Source organism: Schistocerca piceifrons, chromosome 5 (assembly GCF_021461385.2).
Source record: "Schistocerca piceifrons isolate TAMUIC-IGC-003096 chromosome 5, iqSchPice1.1, whole genome shotgun sequence".
NCBI lineage: Eukaryota > Metazoa > Arthropoda > Insecta > Orthoptera > Acrididae > Schistocerca > Schistocerca piceifrons.
Window position 1 is genome coordinate 272,788,353 of NC_060142.1, and position 26,705 is coordinate 272,815,057.

At 39.6% G+C, this 26,705-nt stretch overlaps 1 protein-coding gene across 1 annotated transcript in view; it reads left to right on the forward strand.

Moving 5' to 3' along the window:
- The window catches only part of LOC124798936 (SLIT-ROBO Rho GTPase-activating protein 1-like), a 659,943-nt gene that overhangs the window by 618,479 nt on the left and 14,759 nt on the right, over nucleotides 1-26,705 (forward strand). Inside the window, exons 14-15 of the mRNA XM_047262471.1 lie at nucleotides 12,989-13,169; nucleotides 15,751-15,958. Coding sequence (XP_047118427.1) covers nucleotides 12,989-13,169; nucleotides 15,751-15,958 — 389 coding nt within the window. The remainder of the gene's footprint in view (nucleotides 1-12,988; nucleotides 13,170-15,750; nucleotides 15,959-26,705) is intronic.

The following is a 26,705-nucleotide window of genomic DNA, read 5'->3' on the forward strand; positions in this document are numbered from 1 at the left end:
CATTATAGAGGGAGTTGGCATTGATGGTGACAAGCAAGGCATGTATGGTGGGGAGTGGTATGGGCATGGATTTTGGACGATCTAAGAAATGTTTCCAGAATGAGATTTTCACTCTGCAGCGGAGTGTGCGCTGGTATGAAACTTTCTGGCAGATTAAAACTGTGTGCTGGACCAAGACTTGAAATTGAGACCTTTGACTTTCGCGGGCAAGATCTAGGAAATGGTTGATGCCTTTAATATAGGAGAGAAGTCGTTTTACTATGCCTTGCAGATATTGATCAAATAAGGCAGATATACGTTCGATGGGTGCTTTGAAGCCAGCAACTATGGGATGGCCAGGATGATGGAGTTTGTGGATCTTAGGAAGGAACAAAACAGGATAACAGTTCAAAGCTGTCTAGATCAATAGTCTCAAGTGTCACAAAAATGCTTCAAGGAGATATGGAAACAAATTCAGTTTATTTGTGTTTCTTAAGCCTTGCCAAGTCTCTCTCTTCAATCACCAACACCTCCAGCTGGCTAATAGCTCCAAAGCCTAAAACAAACCATTTATGAACTAGTCATATGTGCATGTACTAAGCTGCAACTCTTGTCAGTAAAACTGAGAAAAGGCTGATCAGAATGTGCACAGGAAACACAATTCCGAACTCTTGTAAACCTTTCGTACTGGCAGGAACAGTTTATCGATCAGTGTGGGTCACTACCGTATTTACTCGAATCTAAGCTGCACTTTTTTTCCGGTTTTTGTGATCCAAAAAACCGCCTGTGGCTTAGAATTGAGTGCAAAGTAAGCGGAAGTTCTGAAAAATGTTGGTAGGTGCCGCCACAACTAACTTCTGCCGTCGAATATATGTAGCGCTACACAAGCATGCTTCGCAGGCACAAGGATAAATACTGGCGCCAAAACCTCTGCGTCAGTAAATAAATTTAAAAGAAAGGTGGAAGACGAGCTTTTTTCTCCTCCCCGAGTTTCGACCACTGCATTTTCATACGTTATCCAAAGACGTAAATACAAATTCCGTATTGTTCATCTTCGAATGTAGCAGCATTTCAATGTACTACGAAAATCCGACTGGCAAGACTGTTTGGGATGTTTGTCAATATGGCCAAGTGTACGTTATGAAATAAAATAAATAAATAGGAACTTCTGTGAATTGTGAATCACATGCAGTATTCTCTTCACCATAAGAATAATACGAATATAAACATTTTGCCATGTATTGTTTCGTGTTTGCTGCTATCTTATTTAAATCCTGTCTGCCTAATAAACTACGAAACTAGAATGAGACAACAGCAAACGCGGAAGAATATACATATCATGTCATGTTTATATTCGTATTATTCTTATGCCTAGTAGTGATACAGTCAGATTTAAAAACCTAGTCAACTACCGTGCTTCATTTCTAAGATTACTCTAATTTCTGTGCAGAATATAATGTACTAAAGAGGCGCTGCAAAGATTTTCAAATGGAGAAAATTTTTCGCTAAACTCTCGTTCAGAACATATTCTATCATACGCCGTCTGTTATTTGGTTCTTGTTGATCATTATCAAAGAAAGCAGCAGTGTAAGTAACAACAAATAGCAGTCTCTTGCCGTTGTTTCGCTAATGAGGCGATTCCTCTCCGGCGGTAGCGTGCACAAAAGCAAGCCATGCCACGAGCGGCAACAGGCCGTAAACACTCAATATCAGAATGCAACAAACAATGTGTGACACAGTACAGTAATGAATTTTCAGCTTAGAGTGACGTAAACACATATAACAAAAGAGAACGGCTTTTATCAGATCAAAGAAAAATAAGCAATCAATTCAAACCAGACGAAGCACATGAAAAAGGAAGGGTACCCGTATAAATACGGACGCAGTCCCTGACGCATAGCAATGGCTACCCGGTAAAGCTTAACTGCTAAGCTTAAGATTCAAACCAAACTACTGTAGATGTATTGTCATTCATTCGACCTGAATTGTGTCTCATATTACAATGGACCAACTTTGTTTCGATTTGGAGGTGCGGCCTAAAACTTTTCTCTCCCCTTGAATTTCGAGTCTCAAATTTCAGATGCGGCTTAGATTCGGGAAATTTTTTTTCCCTTGATATAGAGTCTCATTTTTCAGGTGCGGCTTAGATTCGAGTGTGGCTAAGATTTGAGTAAATACGGTAATTCTAAACTCGGAAATATGAAACAGCACATCTGTTCTAGGTAGGAGAGCTGCTGACTGATCCTTCAATATCTTGAGCTCCAAGTAGCCGCTGATATGGGTTAAACATTGGGGCCATTCAACCAGTCAGGCTTAGCATGAAAGAATGCTAGAATTTACTCAAGTTTCAGCTTTCTTGAATGGGAATTTCACTCTGCAGCGGAGTGTGCTCTGATATGAAATTTCCTGGTAGATTAAAACTGTGTGCCAGACCAAGATTCGAACTCGGGAAGGAAGGTTTGGAAGGTAGGAGACGAGGTACTGGCAGAATTGAAGCTGTGAGGGTGGGGTGAGAGTCGTACTTGGGTAGCTCAGATGGTAGAGCGCTTGCCCGCGAAATGCTAAGTTTGAGTCTTGGTCCGGCACACAGTTTTAATCTGCCAGGAAGTTTCATTTCAACTTTCTTGTTGGTCATCTCCTTCTCCTGCTGAAGATACTTCTATGGATAGTGCTGACTTCAGGCAGAACTTCACACTGAATGATACTGGGAGAATACCAAAAAGTCATTTGAAAGTTTTCAACCATTACTCCACTCTACCACACTCTGTACCCAACATTTAGCAAATGTCATGAATTTCCCATACAATTCAATTTTGGCAGATTTGGGAAAATAGACTCATCAATCCTAGACTTGATAGTTAGCACCTCTGGTCTATGAGACATGGAATCTTCATCAGCTGAGACATGGAATCTTCATCAGCTGCTTCCTCTTGCTTAACTAACAGCCAATATCCTGCCCTGAGACAAGGCTATCTATCACTTCAGAATCCAAAAAACGTAAACTCCCTGCTCCAATTGGAGACCATATCTGGTAGTTACACCTCCATTCATTCATCTCTACAGGCCTGGAAAGAAGTTACAAACCTGTTCATGAAATTTTGCTGTTTGTGACCATTGCTGAGCAACACAGATTGAATTTGTGTCATTCAGTTTGTAGAGGTGCCTCTGCATTACCAAGGAAACAGAGTAGCTTGGAGAACATTATTGGCTGCTCTGACACTGCTAATCATATGGTGCTGATCCATTTGACAGCATCACACCAAACTCCACCATTTAAGCCGACACAAGGCTAGTCTGACACTCTTCACTGTGTGTGTTGGTGCGTGCAGTGAAGTACTAGTGGCGAGTGTAATTGCTTGGGCTGTGGTGCTATTCTCATGGACTCCTGATTGTAATATATGGAACTGTATGGAATGGACTGGAGATTCTTTGGAATAAGGACTTAAGATAGCATGCACTGTTTCTAATAATATCTCCTTTAGACTCTTGTTAATAAACTGCATTATGACACTGTGTAGATTGCCTTTTGCATGAGTGTAGCGTACTTTATGATGAAGGTGTGCATTATTGCAGCCAGGTTAGAATTTTGGCAGTGAAAAAAAGTCCTCAATCAATCCTACACAGAATGGATGGTCGACCAGCAGGGAATAAGTAGGCACTGCACTGCAATTTTAAATGTTCATGAGGGAAGAATTAAGCAGACCCTTTAATCAGAGATGTTATAATGTGACTTATACCTGATTTATAAGTGATAAACCACATATTGAGGAAATTGGATCTGTTGGTAATGGAAGTTACAGGAATACCTGAAACCTATGCTGCCCAGAGTTTGTTGATGATGGAAGAACACTCTGGTCCTGGTCACTACCTTGTAGATCCCTGTGCACCTAGTCCCTGTTAGTAGAGTGACAGCTACAAAGCCACACTTTGATGTTTTCCTTTTAAGTTTGGTACAGCAGATAGAGCACGCATGGGTGTGTACATGTTTATCACGTCTGCAGTAAGATTAAGAGTTTAGGAGGCATACCAAGTGGGCTGAGGTGTGAATGGGAATTTTGCTATAGGAGAGAGCCATGCTAGTGTGTCCATGCAGTTTTGGAAAGCCTCTGTGCCAAGGTGGTGTAGTGGTTAGCACATCTGCTTCCTGAACAGGAGACCTGGATTCAAATCCTGGCCTTGGTACAAATTTTCATTCATCGCTTCAGTCTGCATATATACTGTAAGATTATACTTGCCATCCTTATTTCTCTCTGAAAGAAATTGGAATATTCTACTTTAATATAATAACAACTCCAGTTACCTAAAATATCCAGAGACTATTGTTTCTCTGAGATACTCGTGAAATGAGCTTGGTGTTATAATCACTTACTTCTGTGGTATATCTCATAAATTTTTGCTTTTATAATGTTATTAATTACATATGAATAAGCATCACACTAATCATATCTGACTGCTTCTAAATTGACTTTATTATAACAGTAACTTCTTGCTTCTCTACAGCAGGGGGATATATTTTCCCCTTTTTTATGATAGGAATGTGTCTTCCTTAAAATTATTATTGATAAGAAAGTGCTTTTGAGCACTATCTGGTAATTTCTTTTTCTACTATTAAATTCTTTTTATTCGAACTACATTCCAAAAGGGGACAAAATAAAATAATTAGCCTTCATTTAATTTTGGGCTGCAGCTAAAATAACTTTTTTCCTAATTCTTTATATTACGACTGGACATGTAAACCATTTGTTAGATTCCCCTTCCTGTACACTGGGCCAATACTATTATTAAATTTTATTTTTTTGGGGGGAATGATGATGATGATAAAATTAAATCTATTCAGGTGTTTGCTTCCTCACTCACTAAATTTTCAGTCTGTACTTAAAAATCCGTTAAAGATTCCGTGTGCCAGTGATCAAAGATTACAAAACTGTTGTTAAACTTCAATAAGTGCTGAGTTTGCTCCTTACAAACTATTTTCTGTGAGACATTATTCACTTCCCTTTTAGTGCAGAGGAAAAAGGATTGCCTACTACTGATTAACATCACACATTTTGAAATGTGACAATATATGAATAGGATAGTTGCTACTCACCTTATAGCAGGGATGCTGAGTCACAGAACAACTAAAAGACTGTTGGAAAGGTAGCAGCTTTCAGCCAACAAGGCCTTTGTCGCAAGTAGACAACATACACACACTCACGCAAAAGCAACTAACACACACATGAACACAGTCTTTGGCAGCTGGAGCCTGACTGTGAGTAGCAGTGCTTTATGGGAGTGGCAACCGGGTGGGGGCATGGAGGAGGCTGGGGCAGGGAGGGGGAGGGATAGCACGGTAGGGGTCAGGGGTAGTAAAGTGCTGCTGGGAGCGTGCAGGGACGAGGTAGAGAGCGGGGCAGCTAGGTGCAGTCGGGAAGTTAGACAGAGTGTGGGGGAGGAGGTGTGTTAGCAGGAAAGGAGGAGAGTAAAGAGACTGGGTGTGTTGGTGCAATAGAGGTGTGTGTGTGTGTGTGTGTGTGTGTACCACTTGTCTCTTGGCCATAGTTTGTCGGTGGCCATTCGTGCTGACAGACAACTTCTTGATTGTCATGCACATGTAGAATGCAACACAGTGTTTGCAGCTAAGCTTGTAGATCACATGACTGGTTTCACAACCAGCCCTGCCTTTGATGGGATAGGTGATTGTGACAGGATTGGTGTAGGTGGTGGTGGGAGGATGTATGGGACAGGTCTTGCATCTAGGGCTATTACTGGGATATGAGCCATGAGCCAAGGAGATGGGAGCAGCATTTTGAAATGTGACAGATTCAGTCCTTTTTCAACAGTAACAAAGTTCACTGAAACTGCACAAAATATTTTCATGATGGCTGTCACATACTTAACACAATCTTCACTACCGTGAAAGTTATTTAACCTAATTCTGCTTCAGAAGGCTCTACCCGATTTCTTTACGTTCATCAACAAACAAATTCTGGTCTGTGACAAAAAGTGGTCTCCAATCTCATTGTCCTGTAACGTAATGTAACTTCATCATAAAAAAAACATGATTCCTGGTGGCCAGGCTCCATCTTGTTTATTCCGAGTCCAGTGCCACTTCTCTGGGGATCCCAGTGCTGCATGTACTTTCCTCAGCACTTGACAGGTCATGTGCCTGACCCCAAAGGTTGTCTCCGACTTTCCACATTCGACATAATAAAACAATACAATTAGCAACAACTGTTAAATCACAAAATGATGGCATTGTGAAATGTGGTATTATGTATGCAAGACTGTGTAATGTGAACACAGTGATGTACCAAAAAGCAATTTTGGACTGTCACATCATGTCACATCTGGTGCACACACCACCTCTGTGGCCTGAATGATCTCATAAACAACCACCCTAGTGTTGTCGGGCTGCATCTGCAGCAGTGCTGTGGCCCTGCTGTAAATATCATTCCCTTCACCTGGCACCCTGTGGGTACCCCTCAAGTGCACAATATGCCACATGTGGGGGCAAAAAAGGCACTTGCAAGAAGGATAATGTATCAGTTCGAGTGTAGATACAGTCTAACATATGAAAGTGAACAAAGTGAGAGAAAATCTATGAAATGCACAGATTTCTTGAGATGAAAGACAGCAAATGTATTTAGGCGCTTTAAAGTAGAGGAAAGGCAACCACTCATTTTTAACTGACTGACTTTTGCATAGAAAAATGCAACAGAAAAGATTATTTGCAGTAGCTTTTGAGCTCCTGCTGTTTCTCTAGTGAAGGTACACTCTCACACCCAACCACACAGACACCCCAAACATACTTTTTTATGCTTTGCTTGGAGTTTGTGATAAGATCACCCAAAACTTCAGCGAGAATTACTCTGTCCCCATCTAAAATAAAAAAAAGTAATGATTTTTCTTGCTGACCACAAGGTCCGTTTCTAGAGACCTTGATTGGGACCAATCCTTACGTGGACTTGAAGTCAAGGAAATGAATCCAAACCTGCCCAATTTATATATTTTTTTCCCCATTTCTTACTATTAAAAGCAGTTGGTGGTTATTATATGCCTCAACTCAAAAGTTTGACTATTGATCATACTAACAGTGATGAATAATTTACATTGTGTGGAAATCACAATTAACATTCAGTATTGCTCGCCAACTGCCAGAAATAATATTGATACATTGGAGAATTTAATCTATTACTGTGCTGCACGGGCAGTTCCTTCGCCTTGCCTCAACAGTTATTAAATAACCCATCTTTAGTTTTGCTACAGTACATTACACATTACTAAACAGGACCCCAATATAATGGTCTCCATAGACATTCCGAAAAATTTTGTGGGCAATTTGATCACAGGATGATGATTTAATCTTGAATCAAAATCATTTATTTCCTGAGACATTACAGTTTCATCATCAGCAAACCATCTTAAGCAACTGAGTGTTAATGGGTGTACAAGCAGGTTAAAGAAAATGTGCAACATTTGAATTTCTCATATTTTCATTATTTCACAGGAGAGAATATTGAAGACATCTATTCCAGCTGTCATATATAACTAGTTCTCCAGTTATCTATAACAAAGTCCTTAGTACAACTAATTTCCATACACACAACTTTTTAAAACTCTAGAACCCATGTGTAGGATTAAACCTTGTCTATTTATCAGATGCTTTTGCCTAACCTGGAGGCTACATAAGCGAGTCTGTCAAAACATACCTGTACGACATGTTCATTTATATCAGCCAATTATATATAGCTACCACACCACAATAAACCTTTATTGGGTGCAGTGTCTGCTGTTTATGTTAAATAACTACCGTATTTACTGGAATCTAAGCCCCACTTTTTTCTGGTTTTTGTAATCCAAAAAACCGCCTGCGGCTTAGAATCGAGTGCAAAGCAAGCGAAGTTCTGAAAAATGTTGGTAGGTGCCGCCACGACTAACTTCTGCGTTGAATATATGTAGCGCTACATAGGCATGCTTTGTAGGCACAAAGATAAATACTGGTGCCAAAACATCTGCGTCAGTAAATATTTTTTTTTTAAAAAGAGGTGGAAGACGAGCTTTTTTTCTCCGCCTCGAGTTTCGACCACTGCATTTTCATACATTATCCAATGAAGTAAATACAAATTCCATATTGTTCATCTTCGAATGTAGCAGAATTTCAATGTACTATGAAAATCCGACTGGCAAGACTGTTCGGGATGTTTGGTAATATGGCCAACTCCACGTTCTGAATTTTTTCCTACCTGTGAGAAGAGATGGTTGCTAATAGGAACCTGATGAAATGTTAATCACGTGCAGTATTTTCTGCACCATAAGAATAATACGAATATAAACATTTTGCCATGTATTCTTTCGTGTTTGCTGCTATCTCATTTAAGGGGAGCCGGAGGTGGTCAAATCCAAAAAATAACGATTATTTATTTTATTTATTTATTTTTTTTTTTTTTTTCGCTACCCAAAATTAATTGGAACATTCCTCTTTAATGTAAACTTTGAATTATTATTCTACTCGCCCTGCTTGCAGAGGAAATGGGCGGCCGCTGAATGCATCTAACACCCTCTCATGACTTCCTGGTGAACTGTTTGGGATTTTCTTGGCCTGTTACGCACACAGCGCCTTATGTTATGCATACAGCGAGTGTGCAAGGGTTGGCTACATTGTTTTCTGTGACAAATGAAGCGCTGAGAGCACGGAACATCGTCTCTTTGCTGTTTACTGTTTCGAATTAGTTCAGTGTTGCGCCTGTTGTTGGTAGTATTATACTTCTTGTGTAAAGCGTTGTTCTGGTTACGATGCCACGTTTTAGTAACAGTGTATATAAGAAGACGAAGAACGTAGGGAGAAGAAAATTAACACTAATACCAAGTTGCGATACTACAATTACTGAAACAGTGCGTTCTTCTGCTAAGCAACACATGGCCAGCCATAGCCCTGTGACATCTTCTAGCAAGAAGCTGACTGGTGGAAGTGACAGATTTCGTAAATATGTTAGTGACAGTGATGATATTAACGAAGTACTGAATATTGGATTATTATCTTCTGTGCTGAAAGAAAGTGTTCTGTGCAAAATGTGTTCAAGTGTAGGAGTGGGACTAGAGATAACAAAGCACTTTGGTTTAGCTTGTGAGATGAAGATAATCTGTGCATGTTGCAAGTATCAAGTGACTTTCTACAATTCACATGCCAGTCTCTTTGGTGAAAATGGACGATATAGTGTGTTTGATGTGAATGTTCGACTTGTGTATGGTCTTCGATCCATTGGAAAAGGGTCTGCTGCTGGTAAACTGTTTTGTGGTATTATGAACTTGCCATCGCCTCCAAGCAAATTTGGGTACTACTGTGAACTGGTAGGGTCCTCTGTTGAAGATGTGGCTTTGAAAACCATGAAGGAAGCAGTGGAGGAATCTGTAGAAATGAACGGTGGTTCTAGGGATTTGGTAGTGGCATTAGATGGTTCCTGGCAAAAGAGGGGTCATAAATCCCTGAATGGGGTTGTAACTGCTGCTTGTGGTGATAGTGCAAAAGTGATAGATGTTGCAATATTATCAAAACATTGTAGGTGTAAAAATAAAATCAAAGGAGAGCACAGTGGAACCTGTGAGGCAAATTTTAGTGGATCAAGTGGAGCAATGGAAGTGGATGGAGCGACACTAATTTTTGAATGTTCAGTTCCCAGATACAATGTTAGGTACAAATACTACCTTGGGGATGGTGACTCCAAAGGTTTCAAGACTATAGAGGAACTGAGACCACATGGAAATGAATTTGTAGTTGAAAAGTTGGAATGCATTGGGCATGTGCAAAAGTGTATGGGTGCACGGCTTCGAAGGCTCAAACAAACTTTGGGTTCAAGTAAGCTCAGTGATGGAAAGACAATAGGAGGGAGAGGCAGGCTTACTGATGAGGTGATTGAATGTCTACAGAGATACTATAGGTATGCTATAAGGCAAAATATTAGTAATGTTAGTGACATGCGAAAAGCAGTGTGGGTATTGTTCCTTCATACTGCCTCTTCCAATGAATACCCTCAACACAGCCTGTGTACCCTCAACACAGCCTGTGTCCAAAAGATTCCTGGTGCAAATATAATGCAAAAAAGGACTATGATCACAAACATGGTTTACCAGCAGCTGTGATAAATGCAATAAAACCAATTTTTCATGACTTAGCACAGCCAGAATTGTTACACAAATGTCTACACAGAAAGACGCAGAATCCTAATGAGAGCGTAAACAATTTGATTTGGAAAGTGATTCCTAAAAGGGTGTTTGTAAGCATAAAAACACTGCACTTTGGCATTTATGATGCAATAGCAACCTACAACCAAGAGAACTGTGTGAAGTTCTGAAGGCATTAGGATTTACAGCTGGGGTGAACACTGTACGAGCACTAAGAAATATTGACAGAGAAAGGATAAGAGGAGCAGAAAGAAGAGAAAGGCATATGAAGTATGATGGAACAACAGGCCAGAAAAGAAGACAGAAGAGGAAGCTTTTGGAGGATGAAGAAGAAGACCCGGATAATCCATCCTGTAGTGCAGGAATGTATTGAGAAACTTTGATAGCCATTTCCCGTAAATTAGAATTTTTCGAATATAAGGAACATTTTCTCAAAATCCACTCAAGCTAGAGAGATGAAATTTTTATACAGCACTCCTAGTGGTCAAACTTACATTGTAACACAGCCATTTGGCAATATGTTCAGTAGTTTCATTTCAGTTTAATTATAAAGCAATTATTTGTAAAAAAATTTGGGTCATTAATAAAAAAAATAATTGGAAGGAAACTAGAAAAGATACTCCAAAATCCCTCTGTCATAACTGCAATACTAAACCACTCTATGTGCAAAAAAAAATTCAAATTTTTCTATTTGGTAGTTTATTCATAAATGTTCCTCAAACTTAGTGATTTTAACATGGGCAGCATAGGCACCTCCGGCTCCCCTTAAATCCTGTCTGCCTAATAAACTACGAAGCTAGAGTGAGACAACAGCAAACGCGGAAGAATATACATATCATGTCATGTTTATATTCGTATTATTCTTATGCCTAATAGTGATACAGTCAGAAATGAAGCACGGGAACCGCCTAGATTTTTAAATCTAAGATGACTAATTTCTGTGCAGAATTTGATGTACTAAAGAAGCGGCCGCAAAGATTTTCAAACGGAGAAAAATTTTCGCCCAACTCTCGTTCAGAACATGTTCTATCATACGCAGTCTATTATTTGGTTCTTGTTGATAATTATCAAGGAAAGCAGCAGTGTAAGTAACAACAAATAGCAGTCTCTTGCCATTGTTTCGCTAATGAGACGATTTCTCTCTCTCTCTCTCTCTCTCTCTCTCTCTCTCTCTTTAATTGTAAGTGGCGGTAGCGCGCACAAAAGGAAGCCATGCCGCGAGCGGTGACAGGCCGTAAACACTCATTATCAGAATGTGACAAACAATGCATGACACAATACAATAATGCATTTTCAGCTTAGAGTGACGTGAACACCTATAACAAAGAAAATGGCACTTATCAGATCAAAGCAAAATAAGCAATCGGTTCAAACCAAATGGTGTGTCGGAGTGAAATGTGGTTGGCATCCGTGCACATACCTGTTTTTAATGTGTAACTGCTGGAAGTTTCACTGTTGTATTCTGTTAGTTATAGTTCAGTGCCATGTTGAGTAGAATGTTGTGTCACACAGTTTGCGAATTTCGAGATGGCAGAGTTGGGGGAGCAACATGTCTGCATTAAATTTTGCATGCAACTTAAGAAAAGCTTTACAGGGAGACACCAAATGATGCAGGAAGCCTACAGTGATGATTGCTTAAGCTGTACTCAATGTTAAAAAAGGTTCACACAGCTTAGAAATGGCCGTATGGAAGTTAAAGGTGACCCTCCTTCGGAATGCCCTTCGACGTCTACTGACGATGCTCATGTCAGGAACATTAATGAAACTGTGCATGCCAGTGAAAGACTAACTGTCCAAGAGATTGTAAAAGAATGTAACATATCATTTGGATTATTTAATGAAATCCTGACAAAGCATGTTGCCATGCTTCTTGTTGGCACTAAGTTTGTCTCACATTTCGTGATTCAAGCCCAGATATACCTTCGCCTTGCAATATGTGAAGAGTTTTTGGATTGCGTAAATGAGAACGAGATGGTCCGTAAGAGAGTCATAAGTGCTGATGAGATGTGGGTCTATGGTTATGATATTGAAACCAAGGTTCAACGTCACAGTGGATCGGGAAGGGTTCTCCAAGACAAAGCAAATCTCATCAGGTCAGGTGGAATGTCAAAGCCATACTGATGGCTTCCTTTGACTTTGAAGAATTAGTTCATCATGAATGTGTGCCACAGGGACAAACTATTAATCAATGGTGTATTATTCGGATGCATTGTAATGCCTGTGAGAAAATGTGAGACGAAAATGACCTGAAGCCTGGTGAGACAATTTATGGCTCTTACATCATGATAAAGCACCCGCAGATTCATCTCTGTTGGTGCACTACTGTTGCACAAAAAATTAAATTACTGTGTTGCTTCATCCTCCGTATTCTCCAAACGTGGCCCCTGCGACCTTTTTTGGTTTCCAAAGTGGAAAGCCCCATCGAAAGTACAAAGATTTGCAACAATAGACAAAGTAAAAGAAAATTCACAGTCAGCGCTTCGCATGACGCAGCAAGGGGTGCACCAAAACTGCTTTCAGAAGCAGAAATAGCATTGGGAGTCTTTTATCAATTTTGGAGGAGAGTATTTTGAAGGAGACCATGCACAGTAAGTAAAAGTTAAGTGTAAAAAAATTTCGTGGACGAAGTTCTGGAATTGTTTGAAGAGACCTTGTATTTAACTGGTTTATTGGGGAAAGGAATAAAACACTGTTAGCCTGAAGATAGTCTAGTAAGCCGAAAACAGTGTCACAAAAAAAAAAAAAAATGAATGTGATAGAACATACACAGTTACATTTTTCATTGATAGATGTGAAGTTGTTCTACCAGGCATTAACACATTTAACTGATGATAGGTTTATTTTACAGAATCAGAATGCATGGAGGCGACTGCACAGTTTGACTTCATGGCACGCTCAGATCGTGAACTGAGCTTCAAAAAAGGAGACCACTTGGTGCTGTTTTCGCAAGTTTCCAATGACTGGTGGCGTGGCAGCATAGATGGTCGTGAAGGACTTGTGCCTGACAAATATATTCTTCTCAAAATCAGGTATTTCATACTGCAGTTAGTAATTACTTGATTTGCTTTTGAACATGGCATGGAGAAAAAAAATGGTTTCTAGGATGAGCAATGCCGGGCTGCTGACTTTAGAAACATGTAAAATGTTTAATAATCACCACCTTATATACAGGATCACTAGAAATGCAAGTGGTACTCCATAGACTTGTGAAGAGAGAGGAAGATGTATGTCATATGGGAGCAGGAAGAGGAGGAGTGAGAGACATTAAGGCCTGCTTGCTTGACTTTAATCTTTAAACTTTGTTCTTTTTTCCAGGGTGTTAAAATGGGATGTAGAACACCTGGAAAAAATCCCTTTGCTTCATATTCATTTCCAAAATAGATTAGTTATGGTTGTTCTTGTTTTTGATGTGTTTCATTGCTTAGAGATTGATTTAGAGATTGGTGTAATGTAAGCTTACTCTTTATGTTCAGCCTTTTGGTCTTCTTTTAGATTTAGAAGTGATTTGTGACTTTTTACTTGATTATTTTTGTTTGTTGATTGTGTGGGTCTGTACTTCTTAAATGACTTAATGTGCAGTGTGCTGTCTTAGAAGACAGCAAGTGACCAGAAACCTTCATCAGTACTTCTAGTAGGTTAATGACAGTCAGTCCTGGCCAGCTGGACATTGACTTGTAGGGGGTTCTCTCCATACTTAAGCTACTCCTACACTTTTTTCTACTTGAGAATTGTAATGCACAAGCATTACAATCATTACAATCATGCAAATGGCATACAGGACATGGAATTACCTAATTGCATGATTCACAAGCATGTGATACACTTAACTTTTTCCAAGCAAGTGTAGTGGTGACACACTGGATGCACATTTGGGAGAACAGTGGTTCAATTTCTCATTGGGTGGTCCAGGTTTAGGTTTCCTGTGATTTTCATAAATCATATGAGGTGACACTAGAATCATTCCTTTGAATGGACATGGATGATTTCCTACCTTATCTTTCTCTAGTTTGTGCTTGTGCTTCATCTCTGATGAGATCATCTTCCTTCCTTCCTTCCGTCCTTCCTTATATTCTTCCTTTTTGCTCTTTAGAGTAACTAACATTTGAGATTGTTGGAAATCTGCCATGTCACAGAACTAAAATAGAAATAACTGCCATTAGCTGACCTACCCACATTGAAGAAAGTGTTTTTTGCAGTTCTGTATTACTTATGCTTTTGTGATTAATTGTGGTATTGCACCGTTTCACTGATTGTTTCCTCTTATAATACCAGTAAACTGGTACTACAAAGATGGCAGTGACTATCTTCAGAAATCTGTGCATAATTTTGTATTCTTCTGGGCATTTAGGGGACTGCAGCACTTTCAAAATATGTCTCTATTTAACTTATTGTACTTATCCCAATGTTCCAAAGATTGATGAATTTTAAACTTACTCATAGTTATATTGTGTAATGCTTCCAACAATTTTTGTTTTCACCTCTTCTACATCCTGGAAACTCTTCCTTGTTGCCCTTTTTCATTCTAGAGAATAAGAAAAGGTTGTGGGGAAGGGGAGGGGGGGGGGGGGGGGGGGAGAGAGATTGCCTTTCAACACTTGACATTAGTAATTTTTGCTAGCTTTAGTACACTGAAGAACAAATTCATTATGAACTACTTCCTTCATCATGGAAAAACAATCCTACATTATTTTCACATTGTGTCTTACATGTTTTGCTTTCTTAGGTCACAGTGGTGATGCAGCAGAAGGCTCAGTGCTTCTTCCTTGCATACTTGCTGAAACTCCTGACTTCCGTAACAGGGATCAAAACCTGACCTTAGGATATTGTTCTGCCATATATATAACTGGAAAATAGCTGGTTGTATGAAATTATGGCTATGAGAAAGAAAGCATTGCAACCTAACTCGTGCTTACTCATCGACGATAGTTGATCAACCAATTTAGAGAAATGTGTAATATAAGCACACAATGGAAAAACCTTTAACAACTACACCTCCATCTGCGTGAAAGGAAATCTCATTACTTTTGAGTTCTACCTTGTATTTCACATTCCAAATAATACAGGAAGTTGGACATAATGACTACTTTCAGGAACCTGAGGCCATAGAATCAATCTTTAACAGCTTCATTTGTACTTGTATTGTTTGTAAGGGGAGCACAGTTCCACATTGGCTGCTTCGTCCTAAATCTGTTTCTGTTGCCCACAAAGCCAAATATTGTTTCCTTTGTGAGTAGATCCTCCAGGAACTTTAGTTTCAATGTCAACTTAACACAACATAGAAGTTCACTGTTCTGCCTGCTGCTCTGTGGATGGAGTACTTCTTTCTTCACTGTTGCACTATCCCCATTTTTATCAAACTCACACTTTCTGCTGAACTACAGTATTTTTACATGGTTTTCCGTATCAGGTTCCTAATTATTTGGTATGTGAATAGAATAGATCCTGTACGTTACAAATATCTCCAGTCTGAATTCTTTTTTGAATACAGTCGTGTACACTTAACAGTTTTGATTAAAATTAGACCTAAGGTGGACATGGTAGATCATTTTTATTTTTGAAATTTATAGTAATGTGGCACTGAGCAGTAATGATTACGTACTTATATTTAAGGGATGAGGACAGAGAGAAACTGGAAGGCACTGGGCTGCGTTCCAGCTCATCAGAGGAATCCGTACGGCGGCGAGCGTCCGCCTCTGGGTCTGAGGGCTCTGTGCCGTCAGGCTCAGGGTCGTCACCGTCGCCACTGGCTGCTGTCGCGCCGTCAGCGTGGCCACTTCCCCTTGCGGATACTCCTCATCAAGAGGTACTGGAGACCACTGTGTGATGTGTCGTGATGTGATGTGATGTAATGTGATGTGTCATAGCACCTGCTTTGCTCTTCTTCTCTTTCGTGGTCAGAGCCAACCAGTCTTGCACATAGGTTTCTTTTGAAAGCTCTGAGTAGAACTACTCAGTTACAGACATAAAATAATTTTATTGTCGGAAATTAGGTACTTTGTGCGCATTTGACAAGATGGACTGAATCTGTTGTAGATATACATTCTAGAAAAAAGTGGTACCGGTAGTTGTAATTTTCAGTAGCATATGGTTCTTTCACTTTTCATATACTTTCCAATCACAAATCAAAGCATGTACAGGAAACTGTAGACATTTAATCCACTTTGCAAAGTAAGGTTGCATTCTTTGGGAGCAAGTATGAAAACTTGTAGGGTCCAAAGGTGGTGAAGGTATACATCAGTTACAAATTGTGATACAGTTGGTGAATCATCAGAAACAAAGGATAGCCCCTGGAGTGAAAGATGATTCTCAAACGCAGAATGTATTCCCTCATCTGCACTACAATGATTAATTGGGTTCCATTTCTTTATAGTATATTGTAATTATATTCAGGACTGATCTGCAATGGATTCTTAACAGAAAAAGGTAAAAAAAGGAGGCTGGCGCAATTTTAAATTAATTTGGTTGCCGTTTTACTCACCACTGTGTAAAATGGAGGCACTGACCATGAAAACAGAGCTTTAACTTGCATAATGGACAAGCACTGAAATGAAGACTGTAATGTGAATGTCCACAAGCTGCATGCAGTTTCATTGAAAATCATTCCTTGTAGTCTGAAAAATGTCTAATATGAGCATACTTTTAAGTCTCCTACTGCTGTGTCATATCAAATGACATTTTAAGACCTTATCCAGTTGTTGTGTCATCACTTGCATGAAGTGAAAGGCTTCAGAAATGTGAGAGGCAGTTAATTTATATGCCTGAATGTGCATACACATCTTATATGAAAATGAAAGCATTGATGAACTTGAAAGTGATGTTGTTCTTCTGGTTCTAATATTAGTGCTTTGTTCTTAAAATACTAGCACACAGTTGCCGTACCCTTTTTTGTATAATTTACTAATTGTCATCAGTGATAAGTGAACTTGTTTTATAAAATCTTGAGAGGTAATTTCCCCAAAATTTTCCTTTTCCAACGTAACAATTCTTGCGTTTAGTGTGTTCTGTTTACGGTATCAATAATTTACTTTCATTTGCTTCTCCCAATATGGACTCAGCTCCATAGATTTCAAACTTGACTAGACACATTAAGTAAACGTACATTAGCCAATATCCAGAAATATATTTGTTCACACACACACACACACACACACACACACACACACACACACACACACACAGAGACAGAGAGAGAGAGAGAGAGAGAGAGAGAGAGAGAGAGAGAGAGAGGGGGGGGGGGTAGTATTGGTTATTGCCTTTGTAATATATCAGTAGCTTTTTAACTGATTCATTTTTGAATCAAATCAATTGTGGACCAAGAAAAAATGACTTCAGAAAAGGCTCTTATACAGTGAAAATTTCGCGTGGTTACTAATGTGTGCATATGTTGAAAGGGAAGAGGGGGAGATGATGATTTTATTGCATTCGTAGTTCAGAGATAGCTAATATTGATATATTTTGCAGTTACCGTTGAGATAGAAGTTCTAAGAGGACTTCAAATAAGTGAGAGGTCAAAAATCTTTCGGAGGAATCTATCTTTGTAATTGTAGGATTAAAAGCATGCTCATATGGACTCATAAATTTCTATTTTGGGTTACGCATTTGAAACACATTCCCTGCTCATTTCTGTTGATGTGAACAGCTTGTGTGAGTATCACTTAATTTGTTGTTATTTATTAAACTATTTCTTCAGTATTCATTTCTTGTATGTTTTTTTGTACTGCATGCTTTAGACTGTTGCTGATAATGTAGATACAAATTTTAAAAGTTCATTGTTTCCTAGGAGAACAGTAGTGTAGAATTCTGTTAAATGTGTTTAGGGAGCTATAATGGCAAGCAGTGTTGTTATTTTTAGTGCTTCAGTTATATGGTGGGTCTTTAGATTGTGACTGACATGAAGTAATGGTATGCATTGTAACGCTGCCACAGAGCAGCACGAGTAGCAGTTTATTTTGTTGTGTTAGTATGTGTTTAAAAAGTGCTGTAATGTCTCCAAAATTTATTTTTTGCACCAGTCTTAAAAATTCCTTCTGAGGGACCAAGGTTTGTTGTAGAGGTGTGTATTTTGCAGTACTTGTGTGTGTGTGTGTGTGTGTGTGTGTGTGTGTGTGTGTGTTGTTTTATGGTATTATCTGATTTTTTACTCCTGAAAAAGTGAAGGACCTTTGAGATTTGCATTACTGATGTTTTTGTAATGTGATTATAACTGATTATGCAAAACTGAAATGGAATTTTTTCTGCTTGTCAGAAGAGCTCAAATAAAGAACTAGAGAAGTTTATGCTGTACCTTGATAGCTTTACATTTAGGGAGGAGGCTATCTAGTAAATTGTAAATGAGCTCTGACTGTAGTAACAGATATATGTTCACAATTTTTTCAGAAATACTTATATCAGTGTAAATATTATCTCTTGATTGGTGTAACAGAAAGAAGGCAGTTGGGATAGATGTATGTCTGTGTGGCTGCTATTGCCTCATGCGTTTGGAACTACCGAGAACAGAAAATTAACATAATGTGGTATAGAAGTAAAATTTCTTATTGAACATAGAAGAGTCAGTGCATATGGCAAAGTTCGTATTATGTATAGCTGTGCCAGTACTTCTGTTGTTTGTTTAAAAGGGAGAGACAATAAAACAAAGTGTCTGGTAGATGCAGACCAGGCAGTATAAGTACTCTCAAAAGAGTTAGTGCCTAATAGGATAAAATGATGACCTTTAAAACGCAATGAAATAAATTGGAGGAATATACAAATTAGTGGTGTATACAGAAGGTATTCTTTTCCTGTACAAATAACTTCCAGCGTAATCTTGTATCTCATCATTTAATTGTATATATGAACTTTACGTATCCATTTAGTGCCATTTTCGTTCACTTCTTATCATATTTGTTCAGTATGTATGCATTTTTCTTGGCCTTTATGGATTTATCTCAAATTTTTTGATCTCATGAACATGACATTGTTAACATAATTTGTTGTTGACTTAACCATTCAAAATGCAGTATAGTGAAAATGTAAGAGGACATTCAAAATTAAAAATAAATATTTTGTATTTTTTAGATATTTTGTTTAATTGTGAAGGATTCCAACTAAACATTTTACCTCACATTGTGTCCAGTAGATCTAAGAAATTGTTTCTTGTATCCTTAATCATAGCAATTTTTATTAAAATTCAGTGTTCCAGAATGGACATTAGAAAATGGTTGTAGTCTTGCTATAATGCTTCACACCAGTTTTTCCGTATTATACACTACAAAAATTAGTCACTTCATTTGTCCAGAATGCACAATTTATGTAATTTAAAAAATTCTGCTTATCAAGACACACATATTGAGTGAAGCTTAGCTGTGATAGGAGTTTCTGTGACTTCTTGTTGTGGATACATTTAAGCTTTATGAGGAGCTTTGGTGTTCAGTACAGTGTGATAGTGTCTATGGGTGATTTTCAGTCTATTTTGTGAGATAATTTGGAGTTACTTGGCTGTTTGCTATTAAGTTATGGCTACAAATAGGCAAGGTAAGGGAGTTTCATTTCTTTGATCATTTCCTTGGCATGTATTGATAATACATCACTCTTTTTACAACTGAATCAACTATCAGAATCAGTCACAACTACACATTGCCTTCTGCTTGCAAGGAGACTTCCGTATTCTCATAAGACAGACATGAATATAACATGCATAGATTATTGATGTCAGTGTTACAGTACACTAGGTCATATGAAGGAAGATCTATTATGTAGACTATAATCCGTGAGGCGAGCGATTTGTATTGACAGTTCTGGCAGGCAGACGGCGCTGTTGCCGAACGTGGCTCACGGCACGTGGCGCCCTGTCTACTACACGAAATCTGTAGCAGCAGAAATAAAAGTGCAACAAAATGAAAGTCGTATTTGTACGTGTGAATTTATTTAAAGTTGCTACTTCAAATATATTAACTCAAAAACTGATAAGAGCTATTTAGTACAAGTATCTCAAGAAGCTGAAATATCATAAACTTATTTGTTAAACTTCACAACTGAAATGAAAACTATTTTCACAAGTTGTTGAACATTAGCAGTTTTAGTTTCCATTGTTAAGTATTAGCATTATTAATTTGTTCTACTATGAGCTAGAGAATAGTTGGTCTTGTGTATTAAGAGTTATAATCTGAAGAAAGTACTCAGAATATGGTGATCTGCAATCTCCCTCCTTACATTACTGAATACATTGTAGTTACTGTAATGGAAAAACACCACTCACATCACTGTCAGAATCTGATTTGACATTGTCTTCCTCAGCACTACTCGAACTATCACTGCCCTCTCCCAGATGTATAATAAAATTTTCGATGCATTCTTCCACAACACCTTTAGTTTTGACCGCCTCTGTGATGACACTTGCAGTGCTGTTTACAATTTTAGTCCACATCTTGCTTGTTACTTTATTGATAGCTGCTGGAAGGAGAGTTTCAACTTCAGAGATGGTGAATTTTTTATTGATTGCAGCAACGTAATTTTTTATCTGCACCCACACCCCTTCAACTGCATTGGAGTGACAATGGTATGGAGGAAGCTGAACGATTTCATGCCCGTGCCTTTTAGCAGTCTCATCAGTTACGTATGTGGTAAATTGGGGTTTCTTTTGTGCCACAATTTCTAGCAATTCTGCCTTGTTTAAATCATCTCTGAAATCTACTTTCCACCGTTTCAACCACTTAATGCTATCGCCTTTTTTGTTGCCAAGGTTGGTGCCTTATCATGAACGACAGAATGATAAGGTGCATTGTCCATAATGGTCACTGATGAATTTGTCAGATTCGTCATAAGCAATGTCTCGAACCACTCTTGAAATACTACACTGTTCATTTCTTCATGGTAATCTCCTGTCTTTTTTGACTGAAACATTTTCAAGCAGTTTGGCACAAAACATTTCGATGTACCTGCGTGTAAGACAGTAATTCCTCCTTTGCCAACAGGCCCTGCCATTGTCCCATCGGATGTTTAATCTTTCCAGCCTCTATGTAATGACCCAAGTTTCACGTATCGAATTTCACACCGATGGTCCTGCACAGAAATCTGCACTGCCATGCAACTACATCTGTCCTTTCCATTAATATTTTGCGTCCGTTAAAAAGTGAATAGCTGAAGCTTATGTCTTTCAGCATTGTACGCAATGAAAATTTGCTCCCTTTAAAAAGATCGTCTTCCTGAAGTGACACCAGTAATTTAGATAGTGGGGTGTTCCCTTCTCTCATAATAGCTGAATATATGATGATGAATAGTGTCTTTCTGAAAATCGTCCAAAGCTGTCACTTGCTTATTTCTCAGTCACTTCTTTCCTGGTGTGTGCAACTTTGTTGTGCCACTCTCATCACAATCTATGCTATACTATACTATTCTTTCCCCATCTTTACAACAGTGTTCTTGCTCATTTTCAATGCTGCTGCAGTTCTCTTCACAACCTGAACAAAAGGAATCAAGGGCTCATCTTTGTCCTTTTCTTTCTCAAAGTAATCCCTCACAGAGCACACAAATTCGTAGGCCTGGGTGTTAGCACACTTTTTTCTCTCCATTTCAGTCCTTTTGTTGGGCTGGCATTATACATCACACCAGACATTGTTTACAATGAAACAGAAACAAATAAACACTAAAAACAACAAAAATGAAACAAAACTGAGATTTCAACTATTCAGACAAACGACCGCACCGGTTGCACGCGGGGCTCTGGTAAGGTTCATAAGCACGCGCTACTGGGTTTCAGAGTGACAAAGTGGTCCTTGCTACCTGCTCAAAGTCAGTCTTGGCTGCCTGCCTGCTGTCGCCAGGCAATGGAAAGACACTACATAGCTGTCAGTACCAAAGAATGGGAGCTGAGTTATCAGCTGTTACTATAGTCCGGGACACCAATCATCTTAATCAGTGGTTTAACTTGAAGCAGGTCTGATTCAAAGATAAATTGATACATTTGATACCGATAGTTACTGTTTAACTAGAACAATTGTCTTGACATTGTTGATTGTCAAATCCATGGTCTATTGGTGGTTGTTGTTGTTGTTGTCGTCGTCGTCGTCGTCGTCGTCGTCGTCGTCGTCGTCGTCATTCGCATTCTTATTTTTAGAGCTCACAAGTAGATAAAAAAATTATAAATGTAGTCATTCATAAGACTGCTTGGAAACATACTAACACAGTTCTTAAACTCAACCTTACCAGATGCAGCTCAGATAATAACTGAAAAAGGTTCAGTTGGTTAACAGCTAACAATTTAAATCTTAATCTCACAAAGACTAATATATACAGTTCCAAACAAAAATGACCTGGTTGCATGACCTGATCAGAAGAGATGTGGGGGAAATGATGATTAATTTTTGTATTTTCTCTATTAAAAAAGTGACTACCAAATAATAACTTCATTGAAATGAAGATAGAAAATAAGTGTTTCCCAATTTCCCAAATCAAAAGGTGACCAGTTTATATTCACCTGTAAACAACTAGACATCAGTTACTTTGTTATGCTGATTCGGGTATAAACAAACCATGTGAAACATGCAGCGGTTTTTCTACTATTCTTAAAACATAGACAGAATTCCTAAGCACTTATTCCAACACAAGCCAGACCTGTTCACATGCAAACACAATGAATACTGTTTCATGCACTGAAGTTTATCTTGTTCTCCATTATAAAAATCTGTGTCATGTTTTGGGAAGCATCCACAGTCCACAACTAGTATAAGCAGTGCCTGGCAACCCAGTCGGTTCCACCAGATTTCACACAAATAACACCTTTATTAACAGACTGTATTCGCCAACTGTACACTACAGCTGCCGCAGTTAGTCCTCTCCCAAGTTGCACTATGTTGGCCATCAAATGACAACTACGTGTCCATCAGCTAGAGTGCCGTCGCACAGCCTGCTCTAATACTTCCTTTGAATGGAGACAACAACAACTGATTAGCCACAGAAGGCACTGCCAGCTACATCCCTTGTAGAAAAAACACTGGCGGATGGAACACACGGACTCCTCCATCAGTCCTGCCACACAGTGATCCTTTGTGGTGTAATGGTTATTTCAACCCGACCGACTCCTAGCGAGGAATCGGGGTAGTGCAACCTCGAGTGTTGCCTCGGATCTTTGTGTACTGAAAGCTGATTGATTCTACATACATATGGAAGAAAGATAGGATCTGTGGAAGCCCATTAATGTAAGTGAAGTGGTTCTCAAGGATGAGGAATATGTCAACTATTAATTTCATTTCTAAACTTACTGAAAAATAAAAATGAATAAAAACATACAAATGTACACAGGCTGAAGCACATTCGATAGTTCTGTGACTGTTATAGCTGGGCGTCATCAAAAGAAAACAATTTACAATGCTTATTGACACTGTTTTATATTAATATGCAGGCAATATTAACAGAAACATCATACATTTTGTAAATGAAGAATTAATCTAGAACATAGTACTTTCAGAAAGAAGCTGCATGAATGCTCAGTCAGATCTTGATACGATTTCAAAAGTGGTGTAAAGGTAGTCTACAAAGGGGTTCGCTTAGAAAACATTTGTATGGTATGTTCTAGAATATTGCTCAAGTGTTTCGAACCCATCCCAAATAGGACTAACAAGGGATATTGATTGTATAAAGAGAAGGGTAACACGAGTGGTTTCAGATATGTTTCGCCCATGGGAGAGTATCACAGAGATCCAGTGGAAACTGAAGTTGCAGACTGTTGAAAATAGACACTATCCCAAGGAAGCCTTCTTTCCAGAACAAGTTTCAGTGATAACTGTAAGAGTGTACTAAAACTCCCTATGTACCAGGACTGTGAGGAGAAGATTAGATTAATACAGTGTGAACAGAGGTATTTAAACATCATTCTTCCTGCACTCCATATGTGAATAACTGATGCAATAGGAGGTACCCTTATTATGCATTTCAGTTATTTGGAGAGAATGGCTGTAGATCTAGAATAGAATTAAAGCTGACCAAGTGGTTACTAAAATTATATGTTGTATAGGTCTTATATGATATTGTTAATAATATCTTTTATCAGTTGTTTCTGTTTAGAAATTCATCAGTAAAGTAAAAGGAAACAATGGAAAATCCAGGATGGAATAACAACAATAGTATGAAAAAGGGTGGATTACTGCTCGTCACACAAAGGAGATGATGAGACACAGACAGGCACAACAAAAAGACTGCAGTATGTTTGAGGCTTTGGTCAGAAGTAGAATTTCTGATCTATGCAGATGGGAACTCTCCCTGTAATACGAGGGTAATACCAAAAGTAAGGTCTCCTATTTTTTATAAGTACATAGACCTGTTTATTTCTAGAATGGTTTACATCAGTTTACAACTTGAACATTTAGCTATTTTTCGACACAATCACCATTGGTGTTGACGCATTTTTGTAGACGCTGTGGCAGTTTTTGTATGCCCATGTCATACCAGCTCACCACCATGCTGTTCAGAAAGTTATGAAACTCTTCTTTCATCTCGTTGTCGGAGCTGAATCGCTTTCCAGCCAAATGTCCTTTTAACTTAGGAAGTAGGTGATAGTCACTGGGTGCCAAGTCAGGACTATAGGGTGGGTGGGTGATTATGTTCCTCTGAAACTGTTGCAGGAGAGCAACGGTTTGCCGAGCGATGTGTGGGCGAGTGTTGTCATGGAGAATGTGTACGCTCTTGCTCAACATTCCTCTTCTCCGGTTCTGAATTGCCTGTTTGAGTTTTTTCAGAGTCTCGCAGTATCTGTCGGCATTAATTGTGGTGCCAGTGGGCATAAAGTCGACCAACAATACCCGTTTCCAATCCCAAAAATTGGTTGTCATGACTTTACCGGCAGACTGTGTTTGTTTGAATTTCCACGGCTTTGGCGAAGAAGAATGCTTCCACTGGTGTGATTGTTCCTTGGTCTCAGGTGTAAAGTGGTATGCCCAGGTTTCATCACCCGTGACAGTTGAGTCCAGAAAGGTGTCCTCTTCGGCTGCAAGGTGGTGAAGAAATGTGGAGAAAGCATCAAATCATTGCTGCATGTGGTCCTCAGTTAGCGTGCATGGCATCCATCTTGCGCACACCTTCAGGTTGTACAACATTACCATTAAAATTTCTGTGAGCGGTCCTTCGGGAAACCTCAGGAACCAACGTGCAGACATCGTCCAGGGTCATCTGCCGATTTTCACGCATGCTTTGCTCAACCTTCAGTACTGTCTCCTCAGAAATTGATGCTCTCTCGCTCCTTTGTTTGTCGTGAATTTTGGTCCGACCAGCTGCAAACTCTCTACATCACTTATGAACATTTTTGACATCCATGCACGACTCACCATACACTTTCGTCAATTGGCGATGGATTTCAATCAGCACAATGCCCTTTGCGAATAACTGCGCGCAATTTGCATTTGGCAGTAACATCCAACGGTTGCGAAGCCAAGACTGAGCACCTCAGCGTGGCGTGCACATGTTTACACACAGCGCTTGAAGCACTCTTCATAACAGCATGACCAACTGCCCACACAAAGAGAGCTCTGTACTTATAAAAAAAATAGGAGAGCTTACTTTTCCGATTACCCTCACATATCCTACATTACTTGAACCTTTACTACTCGCTGTCCTTCACCTACCTACCCCATTCCCTACTACCACTCCAGCAATAAACAGCCTTGTATGCCCCTAGCACACACACTAGTCTCAGCTTTCACATCCTGCCCCTATTATCACATTCCTGCTTGCTCCCACAAAAGGCACTACACCTTCCCTCACCCCTACCCTGCTGTCCCTTCCCCTCCCTGCCCCAGCCTCCTGTTCACCCCCACCACCCACATCAAGCACAGTTGCTGTACACAGACTGGCCTCGCTGACTTATCCGTCCTGAAGTCCTCGCTGACTTATCCGTCCTGAAGTCCTCGCTGACTTATCCGTCCTGAAGTCCTCGCTGACTTATCCGTCCTGAAGTCCTCGCTGACTTATCCGTCCTGAAGTCCTCGCTGACTTATCCGTCCTGAAGTCCTCGCTGACTTATCCGTCCTGAAGTCCTCGCTGACTTATCCGTCCTGAAGTCCTCGCTGACTTATCCGTCCTGAAGTCCTCGCTGACTTATCCGTCCTGAAGTCCTCGCTGACTTATCCGTCCTGAAGTCCTCGCTGACTTATCCGTCCTGAAGTCCTCGCTGACTTATCCGTCCTGAAGTCCTCGCTGACTTATCCGTCCTGAAGTCCTCGCTGACTTATCCGTCCTGAAGTCCTCGCTGACTTATCCGTCCTGAAGTCCTCGCTGACTTATCCGTCCTGAAGTCCTCGCTGACTTATCCGTCCTGAAGTCCTCGCTGACTTATCCGTCCTGAAGTCCTCGCTGACTTATCCGTCCTGAAGTCCTCGCTGACTTATCCGTCCTGAAGTCCTCGCTGACTTATCCGTCCTGAAGTCCTCGCTGACTTATCCGTCCTGAAGTCCTCGCTGACTTATCCGTCCTGAAGTCCTCGCTGACTTATCCGTCCTGAAGTCCTCGCTGACTTATCCGTCCTGAAGTCCTCGCTGACTTATCCGTCCTGAAGTCCTCGCTGACTTATCCGACCTGAAGTCCTCGCTGACTTATCCGAC